Here is a 23,977-nt window from a genome sequence, read left to right on the forward strand (position 1 = left end):
GTAGTATCTGATCATCCCCCAGCAAGTAGGTTATTATTGGGTGTACTCCTCCGTGATGCACACACTCCTTTCCAGCCTTCTAAATATTCTCAGGTTCAGCTGCATATTATGGTATCTTCTTTGAATAAGTCAACCTAAAATAGATTCTAAACACATACCAGTGATACATTTTCTTCTGTCACTATTTCTAGAGCTTTTCACTGAATATTTTCAATAAGGTTCCATCAATGCCCTACACAATTCATCTGCTTCTGCTGTTGACATTCTTCTCTTTATGCAGCTAAGAACTGTAGTAAACCTTGTTGTAGGATCACAGTAGTAAAAAAAAAAATTATTCAGAAATTTATTTCTGGAAGATTACAAAACAGGGCACTTGGAAACGGAATCAGCTTGTCTCAATAATGTTCCCTGGACTAGAATATTGTTGCTTTATGTGGAAAAGTAATATTTACAGAAACAGAAGGGATGAACCTTAAGCATCAATAAGACACAAACCCATTATTTTTCATAGCATGCAAAAATCCTAATTGCAAATGTTAGATTACATCTGCTGGTCAGATTACCTGAGTGCAGATGTTCTTCTATTAAAATGCACTACTAAAATAGTGTTTTTGACTGAAAAACTCAGATTCACAATTCACAAATAAATTATATATACCTGTACAGAAGACAGCCATGCTCTGACAATTTTTGGTAATCAAAAAGCCCAAAAAATGGTAATTTAAGGTGGTGTTTATGTATAATATACATATCTGTGTGTGTATCTCTACCTATACAGATACATATGTGAGAGAGAGAGTGCAGAAATGTTTTCCATAGAGATGCAAATCAGAACCTGTTTCACATCTGCAGTGGTGTTTTACTTAACAGATTTAATACTCTTACTCTCTTAAGAGGAGACTTACCTTGTGTATTCTAATCTGTAAAATCTGTGATAAGTACATACATAAAAAAAGTAAAGAATGTTATTTCCAGTAGCATAGTCTTAATAATGTAGTTGTTTAAATACTAAGTAGAAACAGGTTTTTTTTTAAAATACACATTTAATTCGGTTTATAATTTTTTTCTCCTATTGTACATGAGCATTCTTCTGCTCAGAGGCATGTTTTCCTCTCTAAGCCTCCTCTGCACATCACTTTGTCAGTAATTGCTAGAAAATACCTTTCAGTACATCCCAGACTTGAGAATTGAGCAGAGGACTTTGCCCTCCCAAGCTGCAGTCCTTCAAGTCCACCCATGACCAGGTTCAACAGCAGGAGCTTCATTACATGATAACCCCTTCATGTTTGTTCTTACTAGATCTGTTTACCTCAAGAAAGGTAACTAAGAAAAGGACAAATTCTAGTAGGAGATGCAAATTTCAAATTAAGCATTACTGGGTTTGAATATTGCAGTAATACAAATCTAATACAAAAAACAAACCTGCATCTGATACAGCAGTAAACATAAAAAAGGAGATTGGTTTCAATTATATTAAATAAGTCGTTGGCCATCTAAAACAAAGGAATGATATGATTAATAGAAAAGTTGAAGACTAAAAACCCAAAATTTTTGCAGCATGAGGGAAAAACTAAACATGTATCACAGAATTCTGCATTAGCCTTTTAGCTGAAAGAGAAAGTATTTGAAATCCTTTCACACAGAAACTGTAAAAAACACTTAACTAAGTCATAGAAGAGATACGTGAGAACAATTTTAATCTTACAGTAACAAATTAAAAAGCTGGGCTCAGTCTCAAAACATGGTCCATCATTTTCCCCTCACATTAACCAAGTGGTGCACCCAAAACACAACAGCACAAAAATAAAAGAGGATTAATGAGTGAAGGATTGACTGTCCCTAATTAATGTTTCAGCTAATGACCCATCATCTGGCTCATCTCAGATACTTGCACTCATCATGGGCATATTGAAAATTTCAAGGAAAAAGATTTTTATAAAGAAACATCCTGAGAGCTCAAATGACTATAAAGCCTAAAAGTATAAGCAGAGAGAAATCTCCGAGGACACTGAAGTTTTTGTTTTCTCCACCTCTTTGCATATGGTTAATGGATTCCTTGTTAGAAATTACAGAGGAGCAGAACAAGATTTTCCATTTCTAAAGATGGTGGCATGTCATCTTACAGGACTGTGTCTTCTGTAGCTACAATATAAACCAATTCCTTTTAGTGCAATAATTTTATGAGAGTGGACAGCAACACAATCCTGATGAGACCACAGCATTTTGCACTAAGTACTTGCTTTTGCATCATGTGTATTGGATTAAGTATACAATTTCTGTTATTGTTTAAAGAAATTACTTCTAATCCACCAAATGCAGGGCTGGAACACATGACATACCAGACACCCAAATCCCAGGAAGTGAACACAGCTATGCTACACACACATAATGCTTCACTCCTGCTTTAATTGTTACACTTCTCAAAATGAGTGCTGGGCTATGGAAACTTCAGATCATGAGTCACCTAGTCCAGCATACATTACTTTAGAATATTACAAGGCAGGGATGAAAAAGTATCTTTCTCCTGTTCACGTGTCTTAAATACTATATACCAAACAGACATCAAAGTGTTTCCTTTAGGTTATTATTTGTAGTTTATTTATCTCTGAACAGGTTTGGTGGGGTTTGAAATGCCTTGACTGTATGTGAATTCAAGCATGGCAGCATATGACTATTGTTCACTAGGAACACTTTATGGCTCCAGCCTTAGGAAGTCAATGTAATTCTGGAATGAAAGGCTATTTAAGGCCACAGTAACAAATTAATATACCTTTCCTTTACATATACACTCCTACTTTACACTGTAATTCAGTAAATATTTTAGGCTCCTGCTGTGAAACTTCCCATGAAACATTCAGTGGTTTTGTTTGTATCATCTGTTACACAGCACTGCACTGTAGCCACCCCATGAATTGCCTGGCAAGTCAGAAGTACTTCTGTCATTCAGCTTCTTGAAGTGCTTACCTACTCAGAGTGAGTTCCTCCTACATTAGAGCAAATGTAAAATACAATTTTTGAAAGGAGAGTTGTATTCTGTAATAAAGTAATCCACTTACTCATTTAGCAAAGAGACATCATTTTCTTTAAATACATGCAAAAAACCCCAGTGCTCCTACCCATACTCGTTTTTAGAGATTTTATTCTGCCAGTTATGAGGGAACTTGTCTGAACTGTAGCCATCCAAAAGTCTGCTCCCCAATCAGAGCTAGTCATCCAGGCTCCATCCTAAATCAATACAGAGATAGGCACCTTCAAAGACCAAGAGATTTAGATAGTGGGATGAGTATCTCGAGGTGAATGAATTACCTGCAGAACTGCCTCTCTCCCCTCCCCATCCTGATTATCTGTAGAAGCAGCCTCAATGAGTGATTGGAATGACACACCTAACTCCTACCTTAGTAAAGTTGGATAAGATGGATCCCACCCTAAGTGTTTGACCTCTGACACTGTTGCTGGCTATAAATAGCAGTATCTGTTATTTAACATAATACCACATGAAAAGAAAAAAGTGTTACATTAATTCAAAATTATTTTCCTGTGACACCTCCAAAGTGTGAAAACATTTTCCTATGCTCTGGAAAAGCATCTTAACAAGTGAATGCAAAACTGGAGAACACTTGGATCTCAGAAGGTAGGAAAGCTCATTTTTCTCCTTTTGTCTATGCATAGAAAAGAAGTAGGAGAGATTCAGACATTTTAGTTTTTAAAATTATAAAAACATCTACCTTGGAAAATCTTGCTAGAAGGTACTTAGAAGAAACAAGTATCATTCAGAATTTCTGCAGGAGTGCTCCTGAAAATCTTATTAGTCTTCCACCTTTATCTTTGGGACTCTCTGCTTGTCCTAAGAAAAATAATGATCAAATAAGGGGCCTGGCAATTTATTAACAGAAATTAAAACCCCTTTTTCCAATAAACCTAGGTTAAATACACACCATGTTCTGGTAATTTTTTTCTATGTACCCATACATTCCAAATGTTTTAGCAAAATACTAAGTGACAGTGTATGCATTTAAATCAAATTTCAGTTTCTAGGTAGATACAACTTTGCACATCTCAAAAACTCACCATACCATAACCAATAAGCAGTAATTCTTAATTTTTTAATGTATTATGAGCTCAAAAATGTGTCTTAAGCTACAGTGTTTTCAATTTGTAAAGTTAAATAGAATTGCTGAGGTTTTCTAAGCACCAAGAGGAGAATAAAAGATATTTGTATAACATGTTGTAATATTTACACCAACAAATAAGCACAAACCTTTTCCTTTAGAAAGAGGTTGACAAAATTAGAACACTTTTAACCTAGGAAGCAGATTTTGAAGCAAATAATTTGGGTTTAGTACCTCTGGCTTTATCTGCTTCCATAACCAAATTCTCTTCCCTTATCTTCTTAGGCATTCCCCAAATCCTGCCTGTTTTCATGTAACCTCAATTATCCAAGAAAGGCAACTGAGTTGCAGATATCACTGGCCCCTTGGGCCAAGCACCACAATTTCTACAAAACTGGACCAGTCATTGGCTATGGATATGCATGGACAATGGGGGAAAACTACATTATTTGAAGTGACCATTTTTTTGCTCACAGTAAACAGATTTCTGGTTAAAAGTTGGAATCAGAAAATTTTATAAAGGCTGTTTTGTCTCTTGACTGCTAAGAGAGTGGTTCCCAAAAAGATTTTTCTGTGGGAGAAGTGTTAAATAAAATTCTACCTGCAGCATGGAAAGTTAAGTATTATACTTGGTAAATATTGGTTACTTTTTTTTTTCTTTCCACATTTCTATAGAAAAATTGAGATGGGAAGAATTGAGACAAGTGATGTTTTCAAGGGAAGCAGAAATAGGAGTAGGAGCAGACTTGCATATAAAGTACTTACTCTACCTTTTGAAGACATTTCCTCCTAGCCCTCAGTATCCAGTCTGTCTGGTTGCTGCACTGGCTGAACCTTCATCTGCCAAAACCAACACAATGACAAACTTTTATACTACAGGCCATTATTCCAGCAGAGGAGTTGCAAGGAGGAGTGTCTGCATCCCCAGCAATTGTCTACATCATATTCTCCCACTTTTCATTTTGTAGGTATTCCTGCTGTTACAGTAATAGTGGGAAAAGTAATAGTGGGATCATATTTGCAGTATTTTAATTTTTATTATTATTCATTGAATGTAGGGAAATGTCAGCCATCAAGTATACCTGGAAAAAAATTATAGACTATTGTTTGAGAATTGCTGGCAATGAAAATTAACCTAGTCAATGAAAAAGACTAATTTTTATAGAACAAGTATGACATAAGGTGCACAAATCCCTCGGTATTGGAATTTTAGAATTTCTAATTTCAAAATTAGAATTACTGTAAGTAGTAAGAGGACAAATAAATTTCTATTCACTCCTATTATTTTGTTGATTAAAGTTCAATATGAATTTGATGAAGATAAATCACTCCCCCCCTTTTTTTAAGATAGATGACTATGAGCATTTTAGAGCCTGTTTTATTCAAGCCAGCCTAGTTCCAGAGTTAGTACTCTTCTGAGTAGATCATGGAGTTCTGTATGGGGTTTGAGTAACCTATTTCCAAAGCTCTGTGTGTGAGGTGGAATCACAGTCTACAAGAACCTGAGGATGATATGGCTGTGACTGCCAGCAACACTCCAACTGGTACTTGCAAAATATTAAACTGGCAAAGTACTATCTTGTGATGCTGATAGATTTTCCCTTGTAGGACTATTTTAGTAAAAGAGGCAGAGGCTTTGACCTGTCAAAAAGCTGACACCAGAGCCTGCAAATGCACTGAGAAGGATACACAGTGAAATCTTAAGCATGTATGTATTAAGATAATTTACACAATTATCTGTTACAGAATCTTACATGAATAGGTTATGCTTACCATACAGGCTCATACATTAATGTGAGATTATTATGCTATTACCATTTACCTTCAAAGACTTATCTAAGCTCCTCAAAAACTTGCCAAGTTAACGTGTTTTTTTCCACTCCTAGCTGAGATCTGTCACGGTGTTCTGCAAATAAAGTAACAAAGACTGGAAACCAGCCATTTTTCAGAAGCAGTTGGAGCGCTGGGTAGGTCCATGTATGCTGTAGATTAGGATTTAAGACTCCCAGCAATATGAAATTTGTCTACATCGCATGTGTTGCAGTACTAACATATGGTGATGTTTTGACTTCTAGATGAGCTTGGCTTCTTCCAAGCTGTTAACTTTCATTTTGCTGTTGTAACTCTACAGAATGAGAGACTAGAAAATGAAGGAAATTGAACCTTACTTTCAAACACGAGACCAGATCTCATGAGTCTGACATCAGGACAAAAATACCTTTCCCCTCCTGCTGCTAAGCGGAGTTTTGTACATCAGGCAGATTTCACAAGGAAGGGACAGTGGAAGGAAAGAACGTGACGCTAGGCATGACACTATCCAAGGTGTGTTTCGGACCAGGACAAGCTGTCGGGAAGCGACCTCAGCTCAGAGGCGCGGGAGACCCCCGTGTTACCGCCCAGCTCCCCCCGCACGCCCAGCGGGCCACGGGCAGCTACAGCGGTGGGGCCGGGCCGGGCGGAGCCGCCCCGCATTCCCCGCATTCCGGGGGCAGAGAGCGCCCGGGGCCGCTGCCCCTTCCTCCACCGCCCGGGGCCGGGAGCAATGGGCCGCGGGCAGCCCGCCCAGAGGAGGCGGTGTCCGCCGGAGCCCGGCCCGGGGGCAGGGCGGCAGAGCGCCGGGAGGAGGAGGCCGGGCGGGGGAGAACCGGCGTGGCGAGCCTCACGCTCAGCACGGTGCTGCGGGAGCGAGAGGGTCCCGGCGGGGACGGGAGGCGGGCGCGGGTGCCGGTCCCGCATTCCCGGCCCGGCCCCGCGGTCACGTGCGGCCCCGCCCCAGCAAGGAGGCGGTGGCGGGGGTTAACCCGTGGCGGGGCGGCGCGGGCGGAGCGGAGCCGAGCAGAGCAGGAAGCGCCCGGGGAGGGAGGCGGGAGAGGCGGCCGCGCTCCGGAGGAGGAGGAAGGGGGTTGGGAGCCCGGCCGCCGTCGCCGCCTTCGCCTCTTCCTTCCGCCCGCTGCGCGGAGCGAGGCGCGCGGGAGGCACCTGTCACAGCCGCCAGGGCGAGCGCGGCGTCCTCCGCGGTGAGAGGCGGCGGCGGCGGCGGCAGCAGGAGAGGCCCGGCACAGCTCAGCGGGCCCGGCGCGGAGAAGGCTGCGGAGATGATGCCGGTGAGTGAGAACGGGGAGAGTTCGCGTCGTCGCTCCCCGGCCTGGCGCCGCGCTGCCGGGCGCTGGGACGCCTCGCCGTTTCCTGCGGGGCTGCCGGCGGCGGATGGAGTGCGCGGCGCCGCCGTCATCCCCGGGCTAGCCGGGACAGAGGGCTGCGGGGCTGCGGAGACGTCGGCGGGCTCCGTGCCGGGGGTGGGGCCGCGGGTCACCGCCGTCCCCGGCTGTGGGGGAGCACGACCTGCCCCCGCCCCTCCACCCGCGGGGGCTGCACCGGCCGTGACAGGTCGGGGGCCGCGTCCCCCCGGGCTGTGGCGGAGCGGCGCCTCACGCACCCCGGCGGGGAGCGCGGGGGTCGCCTCCGGGTCGCTGCCGGCCGCCGAGGCCCGCCGTGAGGCGCGGGGGGTGCGTTGTGTTTGGGTGAGTGGGTGTGCGGGCGGTGTGTCTGTTTGTTTCGGGGTTTTCCACCCAAATCCCGATCCCTCGCCGCCCGGGTGCGGGGAAGGGCTGAACCGTCCCGGGGCAGGCGGCTCCGGCCCTCCTGCCGGGGTCAAGCGAGCGCAGGCGGCAGCACCCTGTCAGCCTGGCTCCGTCCTCGGTTCCTGTCACCGCTTTTGTGACACCGTCGCTTATTTATCGAAGACAAACCCTTTCATTTTCCTGCAAGCAACCTTGATTGTCTTCTGTGACAGAATCCCTGTCCGTTTCCTGCCCCCTGCTTCCCTCCCTTGTCGCTGTGGGCTGATGCAGTGGTCAGAAGAGAGTTGTTCCTGATGACTGTTCGTTTTATGACAAGATCCTCTGGGACGGAGTAATAAACAATCACATTCCTTTTGTTGATTTCTTTCAAAGTCTATTTGATCTCAAATGTGGCTTTATGAGATACTCCATTATAAAGGGGCTATCTCCCATGTTTTCTGTAATTCTGGTAGAAATTAGCTTTTTATTTACAGTTCCTCTGCAGTGTTTGCAGCCAAAGCACTGCAGCAGAATGTTTCTGTGTGAGAACATTAAAGACATCTTTAACAAGATTTTACTGCTCTAAATTTGTTTCGTGACCAAGAGGAGAAAATAAATAGCTCACACTGGGTGTAAAATTTCAGATTGAAAAGTACAGGTAGTGTTTAAAAGCCAGGTATTATGACAAGATTTTTAACATCATGTGCACTTTAACTTCCAGCTGCTCGGTGCCAAAATACTCTGTTGATACAGATGAGAATTGCAGTGCACTGGGCATGTTAGAAACTGGCAATGAAGTTCATGGAGTTAGACTTGTGCCATGAACTTATGGATGTTAGCATGTAGAAACAAAAACAAGGTGACAGCTTCATCTTCCTTCGCAGCTTGGGTTATGCTTTACATTCATGAAATTCCTATTGAAAACCTAGCATGCCAATGACATGCTAAGTCAGAACAAACGTATTTGCTTCCCATTACTAACCTATGTGTGGGTTTCAGGTTAACGTCATTGGGTAGTGCAGGAATTGACTTCTTAGAAAGTTTCTTTTTACCTATTTGGATGTTTCTGCCAGTGTCTTGTGTTACCTTCTTGCTTGTTCAAATGTGGTGGTTGTTTATATTTATTGGAAGGTGGTTGAAGATTCAGACTTTTTACTGTGTTTGTGAAACACACTTCAAAGCATTTTTAACTGACGGATGAATTTTAATAAAAACAAATTACCTTGCTACAGGAGTAGTAGTCTTGCAGATTAGAGCTTACTGAGTCCAAGTCCTAAAATAATAAATATTTCATTTTTCTAAAGCCATTTTAGATGCTGTTATAGACAGTCTATCAGTCAGGAATATGTATATTTAAATAAATATGTGTATTTAAATGGACTTGTGACAGTGCCTTCAGTTGTCCAGTTTTTCATCCCAGCTATACTTCAAGGGTGAAAAAACCCAACTCCATTTACTGAACTCATCGATATATAATAGCTAAATAATATGAACATATGGCTGTAGAACTGGACCAAGTTTAGGTTTTTAGTCATTTTTTTGTATTCTGAGAATGGAAAAGTTTTTACCTTCTAACTTTTTACCTTAGAGAATTCCTTGACTTCATATTCATGGAAGCTTTTTTTTTTTCCCTGTTGGACTTTTGTTTGTGGGTATTTTGGGCTTTGGGTTTTTTATATAATTAGCAAAAGCATAAACTAGCAAGAGGGAGAGCAAGAGGAGAGAACTGCTAGACTTACCTACTTGTTACAACAGTTCATCACCATAGTTAAAACTAAATGCTAAACTTTTGTTGTTTCTTATGATTCACATTTATTGGACTTGTAACTGATTGGGGCCACTTTTGCACTGGTAATTTTTTTGGCATTTCTGCAACCATCTCAAGAGTGAAGTAGTATCTGAAGTCCATTTTTCTCCTTCAGTGTCTGTTGTGATTTTTTTTTTTCTTCTCTCACATGGGGAACAGTGTTACTTCTCAGAGGTTTTTATCAATTACAGTTTCTTTTGTGAGTGGGATACTTCCCACTCTGTTCTTCAGCATCCTTAGAAGGATTTTATTCATTATCTTTTTTCATATTGCTTATTCTGGTTCTGAAAAATACAGAATAACTGTTCTTGGTCCTGAACACAGTTGGGCTTGAAGAAGAATGAATGATTTACACTACAGTTTTCTCACCTGTTTTTCATTTTTCCCTTTGCTTTGCTGACAAGATATATCAATTGTAAACCCTTTCATTGCCTTCAGGAGAAGAACTGTGTGTATGGTGAGCTTATGATGCTACATTGAAAATCACCTCTGCTAAGTGTTCCTATAAGTGTGCCTTGATTAGAGGGATATTTTTTTCACTGAAAAGTAAATGTTATTGTTTCTTTCCTTCTTGGAATAAAGTGTGCAAACATAGAACTATGTGGTATCCCTTCAAAGAGGAAATCTTTTGGGTTAAAACAACCAGAGTTTATTTGCAAAATTATTGTGGATATAGCTCTTTTTTCAGCCACAAAATCTAAAACATGATTGGAGGAACCTAGTTATATATATTTTTTGTCTATTTGACCCAGTAGAGAGGCTTTTAATTGTGGTACTTTAGGGTTTGTGTTTGAAAGAGCGTTGGAATCTTTCCCTTAAATAATGCAATTAATGCTTTTTCTCCTTGGATGGTAGTTCCAGAATTACCTCTTTTGTCAAGTATTAGCATTTTTCTTAGGCGCAAGGGTGCACACAAGAAAAAAGTCACTTATGAGGAGCACAGTTTTCCCACTTATAAAAAAAATACAATGCAATAAGGAACTGATACATTGGAGAAGCATGTGACACTTTCCTTTTTTTGCCTTAATTTTGGAAATAATTCTTCCCCAGCATGTGAGGTAACACCCCACTAAAGAACTGTGTCGAGTTTGTATACCATCAGTAACGTGATAAGACAGGTGATGGTGGGTGCTGTGTAAGAAACTGTGATGGATTGAATCTTTTAGGAGGAAGAGTTGGTATTACATGTTCTCCTAGCAGAGCTTTTCTGGTTTTGCCTTTAACTGATGAATATCAGTGAGGTCGTGGCCATCATTCACATTTTGGAAAGCATCTGGGAGGAACCTTACGAGACTTTGTGTGAAGTTAGAGTTACTGGACACATCCTTGTGTAGGATCAGGGAGTTGTGATGGTTGTTTTCATAGAAGGGAGAGTGAAAAGTTTGGAGTGTTTAGTGGGTTTGTTTTGTTTTTTTCTAGTTTTGTGGGACACTGCAAGTCTTCTCTGAAGAAGCCCATGACTAATGAATATTTTCTGTTAGACTGGAAAATTTATACAGAAGCTCCTGAGCTATGAAGATGAATGCTATGATAAAATACAAAGCAAGGATAGATATCCTCAGGAGTTATTTTTCAATTAAGCTAGTGAATGAAGAGAAAGTGGGGGGTTTGGTGGACTTTTTGTTCTTTGGTTGGGTTTTTTTGTTTGTTTTAAAGTGAGTATACACTTGTCCTATGTTTGGTCTAAAACATTTCCCAAAAAATCCAAAGTGGGCATTGTTTATTATATTGCTTATAATTTAAAATCAAAATATTCTTAAATCAGTGTCCCCTGTTATCTTTCCATAGGAAGGTTGCTACTGATATAATTAAACATTGTAGAGGAAGATGTGTCACTTTAATACACTTAAATCAATATTATGAATTTTCATTATTTTAATATGAGCAATTTTCAGTTATATGGAGATAAAATATATTGTGATTAATTCAGAACTGTATAGTTCTCAGCAATACTGATATCCTTGTTTGCTGAATAAATGTGAACTGACTGCAGAGAATAATTTGCATGTTTATCAGCCATTATTAATGGAGTTATTTATTGCAACAAAGCTTAAAGGCCATTTCATGTTTTTTTGGATCATGTCACTATTTTTTTAGGTTGACAGAATATGGCCTATTCTGTGGTAAAAATAAGTTCATCAGCTTCACCAGGTCAACAAATGTATTATACACATGCTAGTCTGATAATAGAATATTTAAATAGATTTATTAGATATGTGTGGGTCTGTGAAATATATGAGAAATTGAGGGAAAGGATGCTCTCTCATGTGTTAATATAGTTGAGTTTGTTGTCCATTGCAGACTTCAGAGAAAATAACTGTTTGTTTGAAAACAAAATTCCATTCCGCCAGATTGATTTTTCTAACAAAGCCAAGTTTCATATGAAATTCATTATTAAAAAACCCAAACCTTGCTTATTCATATATTTATATTTAGATGCATACAGCTGTGGAGCAGCCCCCATTATGCCAAGAGCTGCCCAAAGACAGAAAAAAGGCAGTGCTTTTTTGTAAAGAATTTGAAGTCTAATTCTTGGTATTACAATCAGTGCTCATGTTTATTATCTTCTTAAATGTCCGGGGGATTCAATAATTTTCTTTTTTTTTTTGTCTTTGTAAACTATAGACATCTTTAAAAATAAAAAATCTTTGCTGAGAATAGAGGCTTGAAGAAGGAAACAAATTATTGCCTGATTTGGGGAGTGGGGGGAAGGCGTCTTGCTCCCTTTCCCTCATGACTCACTGTTGGAATTTACAAGTCTTATGTGTTTGTCTAAATTAAAAGCTTAGTATTACCATACATTAATTACTAGCACAAGATAGCTCAAAATACTTAACCTCTTAAATGAATCTGCTAGCCTGGGATATAGAAGGTTCATTCCTGGGTTTGTGTAAGACCCCAGCAAAAGGAGATTTTAAAATTTCTTAAATTGAAAAATTATATTATTATGTGATCCAAAATATCTTTGAAATCTTTCTGCATTTATGAACAGTTTTTCTGTCAGCCTTGAATCTGGTATCTCATTTGTTCTTAAATTGTGGTAAGATTTTTCAGTAAACAAATATTCTAAGATATGAATTTTAACACTTCAGGCTGGTACATTTTTCTGGGAGCTGGGAAATCTGCCATTATCATCTATTAAACTTGAAAGCATATAATAATCTTGAATGTGTTAGGCAATTTATCAGTGGAGTGTGCTCAATGTTTTGAGGTTCTGGAAGCAATTTTTTTATGACAGACAATAATAGAATTATATTGTGGAATAATAGACACCATCCTTCAGAAGCAGATTTGTGTGTCAAAGGCAACAATGGTACCTGGAGGACAAAGCACAAATTCTGTGATAACTCAAAGGACCAGCAAGAATATGAACTGCTTAGTGAAGGGACAAAAAATGTTTTGAACTTCAAATTTCAGTCACTTTACCTGGGTTTTAGGTCGCCCTATTATTTTTCTTAGATCATGCTTGGAAGCAAGTACATGTGCTGTACTGGAGAGCAGGTTTATCACTGTGGTGCAGTAGGATGTTGGAGCAGCTGAATTCCTTTCTGGGCTGAGGTTTCACAATGGGGATGAGCTGGGTTAACCATTTCCTGTAGCTCTGGAAGAGGCTGCTTCCTCTTCCTTGCTGCCCATTCCCCCCATTGGCTGTGAACAGACTGCACTGCTGCACTCAGCAAACCCATCCAGCTCACTAAACCTCTATCAATAGCTGTATCCAAAGAGCACTGAAGAGATTTGTGTATGCCTGTGCATGTATGTGAGTGTAGCGTGTGTGTGTGTGTGTGTGTGTGTTGCATTGACTGTTGTCTTGTCCATGGTGGTACAGGAGGGAGCAGACTGCTTGGCTAAGATTGATACCAGAGAAGGGGACAGCCAAATGGAATCTCTCTCTTCAAGTATTTTTGTTTATTTAGTTTAGTTTATTGTGGAGCTCTACCCCAGGCAATGTATTTTGAACAGGTGAGTAGAGCAGTGAGGTGAAACTAAAGTCTCTGCAGTGCAATAATGTTGTTACTTCAGAGATAAGTTATGGCTTCACCAGTTTCCCCATCTTTATTGCATACCCAGTAACACTTTCCATTTTCTCTGAAATGGGAAAAACTAAGGGATATTGTTTTTTTGGTAAAATATGTGGTCTTTGAGGAAATCTTGAGAAACAAATATGAAGTTGGGAGACAAAAAAAAAAAGGAGAACCAATAAAATTTAACTGGCAGTTGCTAGTCTATCATTATTTCCCACCCTTCACTTTGCAGTAGTGCATTCCTTCTGATTTCTGCCCATTATTATTTCCTTATTCTCTAGATTCGTAGTGTATTCTAGCCTAGATCTTTGCTAGTGGAAGTACAATTAAGATTTTTTCGTTTCCAGTTCACTGCTTTGCTTAGCAGCAGAATTCTATTTATGTGTGAAGAGTGTAACTATAAAATACTTTATTTAAAGAATTTCAACTCCAGCAGGAAGCAATCTCATCTAAACTTGCATATGTTGCAGACACTGTATTTAACCCGTGTGTCCTTATGTCTGTTTGACAAAAGGATTTCAGAGTTCACATGATTAAACTTTTGTTTATAAATTGAGAATGGGAGAAGAAATGAAGGCTTCAGTTTTGTGTAAGTGAAATGGATGTAACTGCAGGGGTTGCTGAAGTCCAGCATCCCTGCTGCCCCCTCCCTTGTATTGGCTCTCTCTGGTATTTATCTGTTTCTTTGCTGAGCTGCTTGCAAACTCAGCAGGAAGTTGTTTGCCTTTACTTTTTTTTTTTATTCCTTTGTTTCTTTTTTTTTTTTGCCTGCCAGGATGCTTCTCTGCCATTTGAGCACACTGAAACTGACTCAGTGCAGGGTCAGATAAGCACTGGAACCAGCCCAAGAAAGGGCAGAATTGTGTAGATTGCAGGAAGGATGTAATCAGTTTTATCAGTTTAGGTTTGGATCTTGTAGCCTGAAACGACTCCATGGTGGTGAATGAATGTGGATGGGGAGATTCATACCAAAAGCATCTAGATCTATGTCCAAAATGGCAAACAACGTAACTTCCCTGCTCTCTGAAGTCAGAAAAAGTAAATAGTGAGTTTCTAAGGGGTCTCTGCCAGGCTAATCTAGGAGAGTCTCTCCAGTCCCAAATCCCATGCTCATAAGCCCAATGCATTGACTAGCATCTCAATTAATTCAGTGTTCTAATCTCTTGGGAGCTAGTTGGACACTGGGAGACCAGTAAGCCTTGTTCTCCTTAAATCCACAATGTGGCTGTCCAGACCTACTAAGGTGAATAGCTGAGAATTGTTGAGAGTTCCTGTATTAGATGAAAAAAAGTAGACAGAGCTGTATTAACACGTGGAGGAAAGTCTTGACTGCATTGCTCTCTGGTGTTTAAAGGGAAAGAAACAGAGTGGTTTGAGACTGGCAAGGTTTACCACAGCCATTAAGTAGAGGCCTACCTGCTTAATTTTTTTTAATATTTTTTTTTAGTTTCTTTAAGAACCTGGATAAAGTCTTAGTTTATAGTAACAGATACAGTTTAAGTTGAGAAGACATACTTTGAATGCATTTTTGCTTGGGAAAATCCTTTTTTAATCCTGTTTCCTAATGCAATTTGTCTAATTTATGTTTCAAGACAGTACTGCACCTGTTGGTATTCTTACTGCTGCTGTGCAGATGATATTTTCAACATACTAATAGTAGTTTCAACATAATTCAACTTTTTATTTTCTTACCTCCTCCCCTCCCCCTCATGCTTACTACTTTATAAACAAACATGTTCCAGAAAGCGTATCTGACTATTTTCTGAAATCTTAACCAGGGTGATGGTCAAAATCTGTCCTGAATTTATTCTACCTAGGCAGAGGGGTTTTCACATTACTTAAATCCCAAACATTGTCATAATATGTCTTTAATAAATGTTACTGATATCTCAGTCACTTCCTTTGGAAAGAAAAAATGTAAGGAGAGGCTATTTTCATATTGTTATGGTATAACTGATGTCTGTAAAATGGTTGGCAGGCTGTTAGTGTTTCGTAGAGAGAATAATGTGATAGCCAGAGCATAAACTATGTGATGGTATGGATAGCACAGGAAACTAGTATCCCTACCAAGCTTAAACAGTTCAACCAGTGGTTATTTGACTGAAACTGTTACCCACTGACAGCTTAACTAACTTGTTTGGGCATCTGACAAAGCCTCTATGAAGCCATTGCTTACAAATCCTACAAGATAATTTTTATACTACATGGGTATGTTAGATACCTAACTTATTCAAATATACATGTCAAAGTAGTCAAACCTGGTTCTTAGTGTTAAAGTTGCTATTCAGATTTATCCACAGAGAAGTGGTTAGATGTTGCTGCTGTGTATTTAAAATGCAAGTTCTTGGAGCTGAAATTTTGAATGATTTTTTAGGCTAGTGAATGGGTTAATTACTGTTCAGACACCAAACAGTTGGACTGTAGCTATGTTTTGGGAGATGACTGAGTTCTTGAAACAGTGTCTTGTAAAAATAAACTATGAAACTCTTCTCTGTGTGCAGCTTCATCTCTGCATGCAGCTCTGAATGTCTCAGCATGCCTGATGCTTAATTTCCTAATGTTTTGTTTTATTGTCCCAAGTCCTCTAAGTTTCAGTCAATTTTAGCTGCAAGTCTGAATCACATCCTTCTGATTGTGGAAAAAAGATCTGTAATGGTTGACCTCCTTTACACTTCTAAATCATGTCAGGTTCAATGCAATTATTTTAAAACCAAATCACTAGGATTTGAGTCTGTTCTAGCCCATGCCACTTGGAAATCTTTTCAGTCCTTTTTCTGAATAGCTTTTTTGGTCTACTAATACTGTCATACAATGACAGTGTAGCTGTCATTTTATTGTTATTTATTAACACTCCAGCAAGGGCTTGCTGGATATGGGAATGTGCTATGCATATCCAGGCTTTACACTCAAACAAATAAATTTCAAGTCTTGTTTGCAGTGCTCTCTTCCTGCCAAACTCCTGGCTGCAGTACTTTATTTTTACCTTTTCCCTCACCCCCAGATGGTGGAGAGCAATAGTATTTGTTTTTGTCAAAGCAATAGGAGGTAAAGTTGTGAAGGAGGTTAAATCAGTTTAAATTCTGTTTACCCCAGTGTGATTTTGAAATCCATTTCAATACTTACATTGGAATAATTTAATTTGTGTAGCAGGTATTTTAGTTTTGCTCATTTTTAGCTAAACAAAGTACTTTTGAATTGGATCCACTTTCATGAGTGCCAACCTCTAGAATATTTTGATAGAGGAATTCTTGCATTTATGGTTCAAAATTATAACCTGAAAAAGCACTTTAAGGGACATAAAAGACACACTACATCAGAGGATTTACTGTACAGTGTTTCTAATATGGTATTTTTGTGCTTCTGGGTGTTTTATAACATTCAACCTTACAAATCTTTGTGATTTGAGTCTTCAAGGCATTACTGGATTACCCCCATTTGCTGCAGCTCCCTTCCCCCATCCATCTGAAGCTACCAAATACTGCTCAGTTCTGAAGAACTGAGAAGCTTTGACACAAAATTACAAGGAAGCTTGATCTGGAGCCTGCATGTAGTTGCCTTTATCTTTTCTGAGCAGGAAAAAGCTTTTGGTCAGCTTTTTCTTATCCCTCCAATGATTTAGAAATTTTTCAAGCACTGAGGTTTCAACAGCCTCTTTTCTTCCTGTGCTCAGGGATGGGTGTTCTGATGTGTCTGAATTTGTCTTCCTCCCCCACCACTCCTGAAGTGGGGACCAAAGTCTTTCAGTGATTCTTCTTGTTAATTAGCGCAGTTTTCTTGTGAGACAAGATGTGTTCAAAGATGTGAAAGAAAGCAAAAATATGAATGTTTTCATGTAGATTTGTATGTTTTTATATATCAGTAGCTGTAGTCAGAATGGAATAAACAGTCTGGTTTCCTGTGGGCTTAGGGGTGCCACTGTGTTTCCAACGTCTTTTGGAGAGCAGATTGTAAAATCCCTTCCATTCATTCCAGCCTCATATGGGAAAAAGGAAAAACCCCAAAACTCCTTCTCTGTGCAGGTTATTGAGTGTACAGTTGTTTGTAGTGGAACATCATGTTTTTACCTCATGCAATAGGCTTAAGAAATGCATAAACTTGGTAGTCAGTTTACTGAAATGGAAGTGATATGTAAACCTAGGTACCTGTCTTATTAAGTGTTATTAATTTATAATGATCTGTGAAAATATTGATTTTGTTGTTATTGCTGATGGGATTTTGTTTTTATGTTTGTTTTTTCAGTATGATCCATGGATTTTTGCTTGGTCCTACTGTAGAAAAAAGAGAATACATAGAAAAAAACCCCAAGGTGTTTGGGTTTTTAAAGTCTTGGATGCAAATTATAAGAAGTTAATTTTCATCTAGACCTAATATTAAGGTGTCTGTTTAGATTCATTTTCCACAAATATGGAAAAGCAAACTTAGAGACCCTCTGTGCAATCATGCATATTTGTAGTTAAGCATATTTAAATAAATTTTTTTTTGCACATTCAGCATTTACAATATGGCTTATATAGCAAGAGGAGAGAAGTGACAATAGTGAAAGAGTAAAATAGGCTGGCCAAGTGACAGAAAGATTATTAAAACAAATAAGCCTTAATTTTATAACACCTGTATGCAGTATGGTGTTATATTCCTTCTGAACTCTTGCTTTTCTTCTTACTTGTTTGTAACTTCTTCAAGTGTTCTTAGCTGCTCCCACCTATCAGTTTTCATCTCTAGCTTTATATTCAATAGTTTTCCATTTGGTATAAGCATTTGATGCAAAGTTGTATACATTTCAGAGAATTAGACTTTTGAGTTTTCCTTTATATCCCTTTTTCCTACATCATTCTGTGTAGTTTTCAGAGATCACAAGTGTGTTAATATTGAAGTACTTTAGTGGGATCACAGGCTGCAATTACTTTCCTGCTGAGTGATTTACATAGTCTGCAGGTGTATAGATTTGCTACATATGAGCTTTGTCATACAGGGCAAGACTTCTTGGATCTTAAATGGGATTTTTTTTGCATTTAATGTAGGAAAACAGCTTATGTCAGTGAAATAGTGCATGTATCTTACCTCCTTCATGTAGAACATTCAAAACTTCTTGAAATTTTAGTGAGGAAAATCCCCTTCTTTCTTTAATTTAGGATTTTGAGGCTGATACATTAAGCAACCAGCGACTGGTATTCTTATCTCTCTACATATAGCCTAGATTTGTATTTACCTGTCTGACAGGAAGAGTTCTAAAGCAGCCAAATGCGTGCACTGGATCAGGTACCTAGTGGGAGAGGGTACTTCCATAGAACATAGGGGGCTACTCTGTGTTTGTATTGGTTTTATTATTTATCTGATTTAACAAATTACACACAGATGTTTTCAGTTATTTCAGGAGGGAACCACAGCATGAAAGGGAAATGCAGTGACACATGTTTATTTTAGTTCCTATTCTTCTTTTGAAATAATCCAGTTATCCAGTAGGTATGACAGGCTTTAGTGTTTGATCCTCCCATATACTGCTGTTCTGCATGTCCGTCTTGCCTTCCTAAGTAAGGCTTTTATAAATTTGAGGGGCAGTTTAGAAGAATTCAGACCATAGCCATGGTTGAGAGAGTGGCACAGTATGTGTTAAAACAGACACAGTTTTTCCTCTCAAATATTTATTCCTGTGATAGTTTGTTTTTCTGGCAGATCAAGATACAATCTGGTTTTGGAGAACTACCAGATTAGATTTTTTCCATCCTTCCTAAAGCAAAACAACCCTTCCCTTTTAAGAAATAACCTTGAGTTTCTCATTTATTTAAAATGTTCTTAGTTGCTAACAGGTTAATTTTTTTAAGTTGCAGCATTTTAAACATCTGACACTATTCTACCAATGATACTCTCAATAAATCTCTCAACATGGTACATGTTTGCTGTGCAGGAAGGAAGAATACTGCATGGGATCAGAATGTTTTTGTTAGTGACAAAGTGCATTATGGAGGGACAGTCCTGATTCTGAATGTCAAAGCACATCAAATAAAGTATTTCATTAGCTTTGTCTGCTCTGCTGCTGTTGGGGAAGGGTAAAGTAAAAAGGCTGTGGCTTACAAGCAAAGTTGAGAGCTCCATACTTTTCTGTTCTTGCACTTAATGTGCAATGTGCTACACAAAATGTGGTTCATAGCTCTGAGACAGATGGGTTGTCTGGTTCTGCTGATATTTCATAATTGTTTGTGTTTGTTTTGTTTTTATCCTTGGGTCCCTCCTCTCTCCATTTACTCTAGGAAGGGAAGGATCAGGCTGCAGAATGGTGCTTTGCTCCTGCAGTTGTAAGGGCTAAAAGCCCTGTTGGTGCTGTTGCACTGCCTGTTCCCCACGCCCGATCCTGTATAGTGCTGACAGGAAAGATGATAAACATTTGCTGTCCCTTGACATGATGAGACAGTCAGAAACATAGTTTACAGTATATTCTCTGCTGCTTGAATTATGTCCAGCAAGAAGATAGACTTTGCCAAGAATGGAGTAGTGCCTGAACTATAGTATTTTTAGGTATAAATATATGGTGGTGTTGTTTTTAAGCTGGTTGTTCCACTTAAATTCTTTTTGATTTAAGAAAATGTGTAATGGAAATATCTTTTGACAATTGTTAGGATCATTTGCTCTTAGGACTTCTGCTACTGTCATTGCCCCTTCAACAGGAAAATCACTTTTGTGTCTTTTGAGACAGTCAGAGCCTTACATGTAAATGTATTTAAGAGAAATCCTTACTGTTTGTCATCGTTATAATAGCAACAAAGACTGCTATTGCACAATGAGAGGATAGCAGAACTCCCGTACTGCAACCTTGCCTAATTAGGTGAAACTTGATCTAGCCTATCTTGTTCCTGTCACAACTGTGGCCTGTCTTGTTTCTTTAGAACATCTTATCACTGCTCGTCATTACTGCCTGAATTCATGAGCCAGTAGACCAAAAATACTCCATTTAAGTAGTTTTTCACTGTAGTTGTTGCACAGAAACTGTTATTAGGTTTTAGCTTTACACAACATTTTTATATTCACTGCTATTTACAACTGTCCACATGAAGAATATTTTAAGGATGGTTCTTCAGAATATTGTAAAAGCATCAAAAGGGAAATCTTGGCTACCGAAAAAGACTGGACTTAAATCTAAACAGTGGACCAAGGACAGAATTATAAAAAAGAAGGTGGGACAACACTGGTTTTTGTTTATTTGCTGTAATCTTAAGCAGTTTTGGATTTCTTTTTGTAAAATCAAACAGTGAGTCTCTATAATGGATTAGAGGGGGGGTGTGTGTGTGTGTGAGATTTTTACTTGAACATCAGGGATTTTTGCCTTATATGAGTTTCTTCTGTATATAAAATGCCTGAAATTTTTAGTTTTACCTTGCATAGCTTGATTTATTATTCGCTTTTGATTCAACCAAAGTGGACTTCTGAGTATAAAAGAATAGCTTTTAATTTTTAAATCTTCCACCTTAAAACTAAAGAAATGTTTTGGAAAGAGTTATTCCACTCAGATGGAAGGAAAATTTGGCTGGTTTGCCTGTTGAATCCCCAAGGATGTATTCACTTTTCATTTAATATTTTTACCAAGTCAGATAACATCTTTACATCTAAGATTGAATGGCTGGTATTCCCTGAAAGCAATGCACTAAACAATCAGTATTTTGTTAATGCTTCCTGCTTAGTGGAAGAAAGCTATGGTAGTACTTTGTGCATTCATACTATTGAAAATGAAGAAGAAAGAATAGTGCTGGTTCCATTTACAACACTACATATTACACACTACTTTGTGTGTCTATAGATTTTGTAAAAATTGTTCCTTGTTTGTAAAATGATGAAATTATGATCGGTGCTGCAAATTACCTTTATTATTTGACAAAAAGCATGATCTTTAGTAAAAATACCGTGTTGATTGGTTTTGTTTTGGTTTCTGGTTTAGATTTTTTGGTTTGATGGGGTGTCTTTTACATATTTTGTTGAACAGTTTGTAAAAGAAAAGATACAAATGCCTGTCTTTGTATCCTATGCTTTTTCCATGGGATGATTTTTCAATGCAGTAGGTAGGTCAGGCTTTTCTGGAATTCAGTGGATTTTGGATGACTTTGCTGTAGTTGACAAGGTCGAACACAGGACTGTAGAAACATCAGCACCTCCCTGTCCTTAACCTTGGCCAAAATATTTTTAATAATTTGAGAACATTTGGTTCTATGCTACAAATTCAACGGGACACTTCTGTTAAATATGGATTTTGAAGATTGTTTTCTTTTAGGACTCAAACCCTCACCCAAATCTGCTCTTCACCTTTGCCTGGTGTTGTCAGACTGAGCTTTCTTTCCAAGTAACTTGCAATGTTGCCAATTCCAATATGCAGAAAAGCTTGAATGGGACTTTGCTCCATATCCCCACCTAATAAAAGTAAAGTACTAAATTTTTTGTCTTTCTTATCTGTCATCTGGGTCTGGAGTCTTGGTGGAGGGTGTCCTTTTGTGTAGAGTTTGGGCTTCAGGGGGCTTTGTGTGTGTGTGTGGTTTTTACTGGTTTGGGTTTGCAAGTGGGGTGTTTTTTTGTTTGCATTTGTGTGTGGTTCTTTGGTTTGGGTGGGTTTATTTTTTTTTTAAACCTTTCATTTTAGTGAACACGACTTTTTTTTCCTTGACTTTCCAGCTGAGATTATTATGTAATAAAAGCATCTCTGAAGCTGAGTCATCTTGAATTCATTTAGTTTTGGTTTTAATTTATTGCCTGTTCACCCGTGTGTACTGCGAATTTTACAGCACTACAGTTATGTTGCTCTTCAGGCACGTCTTCCTTAATGATTTGGAGAATAAAATATTTAAGAGTATTTTTAACATGTTATTCTTATCTCATCAGCTGATGGAATGGGCAGTTTATACTTTAGGACTGTTTTAGTAAGCTTGTGATGCATTTGACATGGGGCATACTGGTTACCTTGTCAGATTTAGATCTCTGAACATCAGAACTAAGTGATGTGTGGGATGTTGTACAATGAGATGCAGTTGTAGTGCCACAGTGGTTCCTCCCTCCTTTTCCTGAGCTGCTGTGAGGCCACACCTAGCCTTGTACTGGGGGTCCCCACATAGCTCTGATTGGAGGACCCTGACCTGAAGATATGATGAATAGTGAACTATGAGCATCATGTTCATATTTTTTAAAATAGAGCTGGTGGAGTTTATGGACAATTGGATAGATCACTGCACCACTTGTTTTGATCTGGAGTCTTGCTGTCCTCCAACCTTCTGACCTTTCCTGTGTATTAGTAATATTTTGTGCATTTGCAAATGCAGCAACTGCTGCAGTTTTCTGCGAGTTTAGTAGGAATCCATTATTTAGGGAATTCTCATATTTATAGGCCTTATCAACTTACAAAATCCTTTGTTATAGCTGGGCCACTTGCTTGTTTCTTAAATAGATTATATTTTTTTTTTACTTTTTAATTCATCAGCATAAAATTTTGACAGCTGATTTTATTAGTTTGTTTCAAGCTGCTTTAGATAAATCTCATTGAAATTGGGCAGGTGGTACTAGATGAGGTTTGAAATTTGAAGATTCACAGAAAAAAAATAGTCCAGAAGATAGAGTATCCTTAATGAAGACCGCAAGTATTAAAAAATCCTCTGGAACTTCTTCAGAGCTGCTTGACTTAAAGATCAGTCTTCTGCTCTTGGTTGATAAGACCCATTTGCAGTAATCCTGTAAGGAATCATATAATGCTGATTTGCAAGTTGAGAACTTAAGTATTGAATCATCATGAACATTGTAAGCATCAGCTGATCAGAGCAGAAAATCTTTCAGGAAGAGTCTCCAGCTTCCACCTTTTAATAATAATTGTGTATATTATGATGAGATAGCATATGGCCCACTGTCTTTTAAACAGTGAAAGAAAGCAAATTTTCAGAGCCTTGTTTTGGGGAGAATTAAAGTCCATTTTTAATCTGTGTTGCCCGATGGAGAAATGTTATCAGCCAGAGCTTGTTAGTGTACCTAGAATTATCGCTGTGTTCCAAAGTCTCTTATGTGGTAACCAGTGTCTTGACAGTCCTTTGGTAGAATTATTTGCGTCAAGGAGCAACAACAAGATCTCTTGCTGTTCCTCCAGATGTAGCAATTTAGGAATCAAGCCAAAAGATAATATGATGCAGGGATGTTGAACTCATTCTGTAGCAAGTGCCAAATTATATTTTCCACTAGAAAACATCACAAGGGGCATGTTTTGTAGATTTCTCTAACTTCAGGCTTTGTTGCTTTAGCTGATGATGATAAATATTGCACTTGGACAGATATTCTTCTAAAATAGCAGTTTTATATGTAATGCAATCTCTTTGTTTTTTTAATTTGTTCTTTTTAAGCTATACTCACTTTCCCCTGCTGTAGCCACAAGTTTACTGCCCACCTTTTAAGTTTTATGTAAATCTCCGCTCCTGCTAGGTTTTAGCGGAACTGTCTGAATCTAAAACAAGGCATTTCAATGTT

The 23,977-nt window shown here is 38.7% G+C and overlaps 1 protein-coding gene across 5 annotated transcripts in view; it reads left to right on the plus strand.

The window, feature by feature from the left end:
* Positions 1–6,685: 6,685 nt before the first annotated feature.
* PPP1R13B (protein phosphatase 1 regulatory subunit 13B) overlaps positions 6,686–23,977 on the plus strand; it is a 69,720-nt gene continuing 52,428 nt past the window's right edge. For 3 of the 5 annotated variants that reach the window (XM_084207421.1, XM_084207424.1, XM_084207422.1), the window contains exon 1: positions 20,433–20,667. In XM_084207421.1, coding sequence (XP_084063547.1) covers positions 20,542–20,667 — 126 coding nt within the window. In that variant the 5' untranslated portion in view covers positions 20,433–20,541. Of the gene's footprint in view, positions 7,214–20,431; positions 20,668–23,977 lie in introns of those variants that run through there. The other 2 variants (XM_084207423.1, XM_084207425.1) reach the window with 2 other exon arrangements.

This window comes from Fringilla coelebs (assembly GCF_963513975.1).
Source record: "Fringilla coelebs genome assembly, chromosome: 6".
NCBI lineage: Eukaryota > Metazoa > Chordata > Aves > Passeriformes > Fringillidae > Fringilla > Fringilla coelebs.